The sequence below is a fragment of the Oryza glaberrima genome, chromosome 1, assembly GCF_000147395.1.
Source record: "Oryza glaberrima chromosome 1, OglaRS2, whole genome shotgun sequence".
Taxonomy (NCBI): domain Eukaryota; kingdom Viridiplantae; phylum Streptophyta; class Magnoliopsida; order Poales; family Poaceae; genus Oryza; species Oryza glaberrima.
In genome coordinates, this window is record NC_068326.1 from 12,439,945 (window position 1) to 12,441,636 (window position 1,692).

The following is a 1,692-nucleotide window of genomic DNA, read 5'->3' on the forward strand; positions in this document are numbered from 1 at the left end:
GAGACCTGGCCCTGCAAATATACCCGGAGCAACTGTGGCCAGACAGGGACTCGGAAACAAGGCAATGGCGATAATGATGGCTGAAGCAACAATTAATGGAACCGTAAGATACCAGCCGGAGATGTTCAGAACAGCGAGGAAGAGGCTGACAGATACCAAGAGGAGAATAGCATAAGGCCATTTACAATGCGGTGAGGTGGCGTTCAGCCTCACTGCGCTAGCGCATAGATTCCTTGCCACGTTAGCTTCTGGCACACTTTTCTCAAGTCCGCGCGTCCAACTTTGGTCACGCGTTCCTCGGCCAAATCTAGGGCGAGCGGCGTGAGGAACGGGCACTTGCGCGCATTGTGGAGGTCGTGACCTCGTTTCGTCGTTCTCCCGCGCTCGCGTCGTCGTCGAGTTCATCCTGCCCCGCGTCGTCGTTGAGTTCATCCCACAGGAGAGAAGGGAATCCGGCCTCTGCAGATTCAATCACCAAATACTCCTTCAGTTTCGTCATCACCAAGACGAACAGAAGAAGAGAGAAGCGAGCAGAAGGAAAAAAAAGGAGCAAACATATATGCAAGAAACAGAATATTTGAGAAAGAAGAGAAGAATACCTTCGTTGGAGGCCATGGACGACATTAACTAAACGGGAGGAGCAATTGCTGCCGATGCTTTCTTGCATTGAAGTCGACCAACCGTTGAAGTAGAGAAGAAGCAAACCAAACCAACTCCCGGCGCCGCCTCTCCGCCCGGGCTGGATCTAGCCGCCTGCCACCGCCGTCTCATCAGCAAGCGCTGCCCGGAAGGAGAGAGAGAGACGCGCCCGCGCCATGGGGAGGCTGAAGGGCGGCGCCGCGGCATCCTTCTCCTCGTCGAAGAAGCCCAAGGCGAAGCCGAAGCAGCGCGGCGGCGCCGCCGCCGCTTCGGGGGAGGAGAGGGTGGCCGCCTCGGCACCGTCACCGCCCACGCCGCCGTCTCCACCGCGTTGCCGCCGGCGCGCTCCGCTGAGCCCGCCTCGGGGTCATCCGCCGCTAGCGCCCTTCGCCGAGATCGCCTCGGGGTCGTCCGCCTTCGGCTCCCACGCCGTGTCGCCGCCAGCGGGCCGCCAGATCCGGAGGGGGAGAGGGACGCCGGCGGAGGGGGAGAGGGGTGACGGCGGTGTGTGGGAGGCGCCGGCGGCGCACTAGAGGAGGGAGCAGTTTTGTGGCCTGGTTGGGGAAGGCAGGGAGAGAGAGGAGAGGAGGTAAAAAGTGAGGAGAGAGAAGGGTGGGACCCACTGTGAAGGAAAAAGAAGACCACATGTACTGTGGAGGTTGTTGCTTACAAAGTTCTTAGTCTAGGTGGCAGTGTTGGCTCCTCAAAAATTGGTGACGCACTGTGAGTGCCCTAAGTGACTGAATTTATGCTCTTGCTGACTAGAGAAGACCTCTCATTGGGGAGCGCTACCGCCGGTGGCACTGTGCAGATGGTCATCACGAATAGCCCCATGACTGCCGCACACAGCAGGATGCTTTCAGGGGCCCGGACAGGAATATCCTTGCACTGTTTCTGATACCCTAGCTAAGAGAGTCCCCGAGAGCGCAGCAAAACTAGCCTGCGTTATTTCATATATATATATATATATATACACACACACACGAGAGATTGAAGAAGAAAGACATGTCCGGGCGATGACTCTCGTACTGCACCACCCCCAGTCGACGCCAT

The 1,692-nt window shown here is 57.7% G+C and overlaps 1 protein-coding gene across 1 annotated transcript; it reads left to right on the forward strand.

Annotated features, from left to right (window-relative positions):
- Positions 1–815: 815 nt before the first annotated feature.
- LOC127771033 (COPII coat assembly protein SEC16-like) lies at positions 816–1,172 on the forward strand. Its single transcript, XM_052296869.1, has one exon. It carries the CDS (start codon positions 816–818, stop codon positions 1,170–1,172), a length of 357 nt encoding a protein of 118 aa, XP_052152829.1.
- The last annotated feature ends 520 nt before the right edge of the window (positions 1,173–1,692 follow it).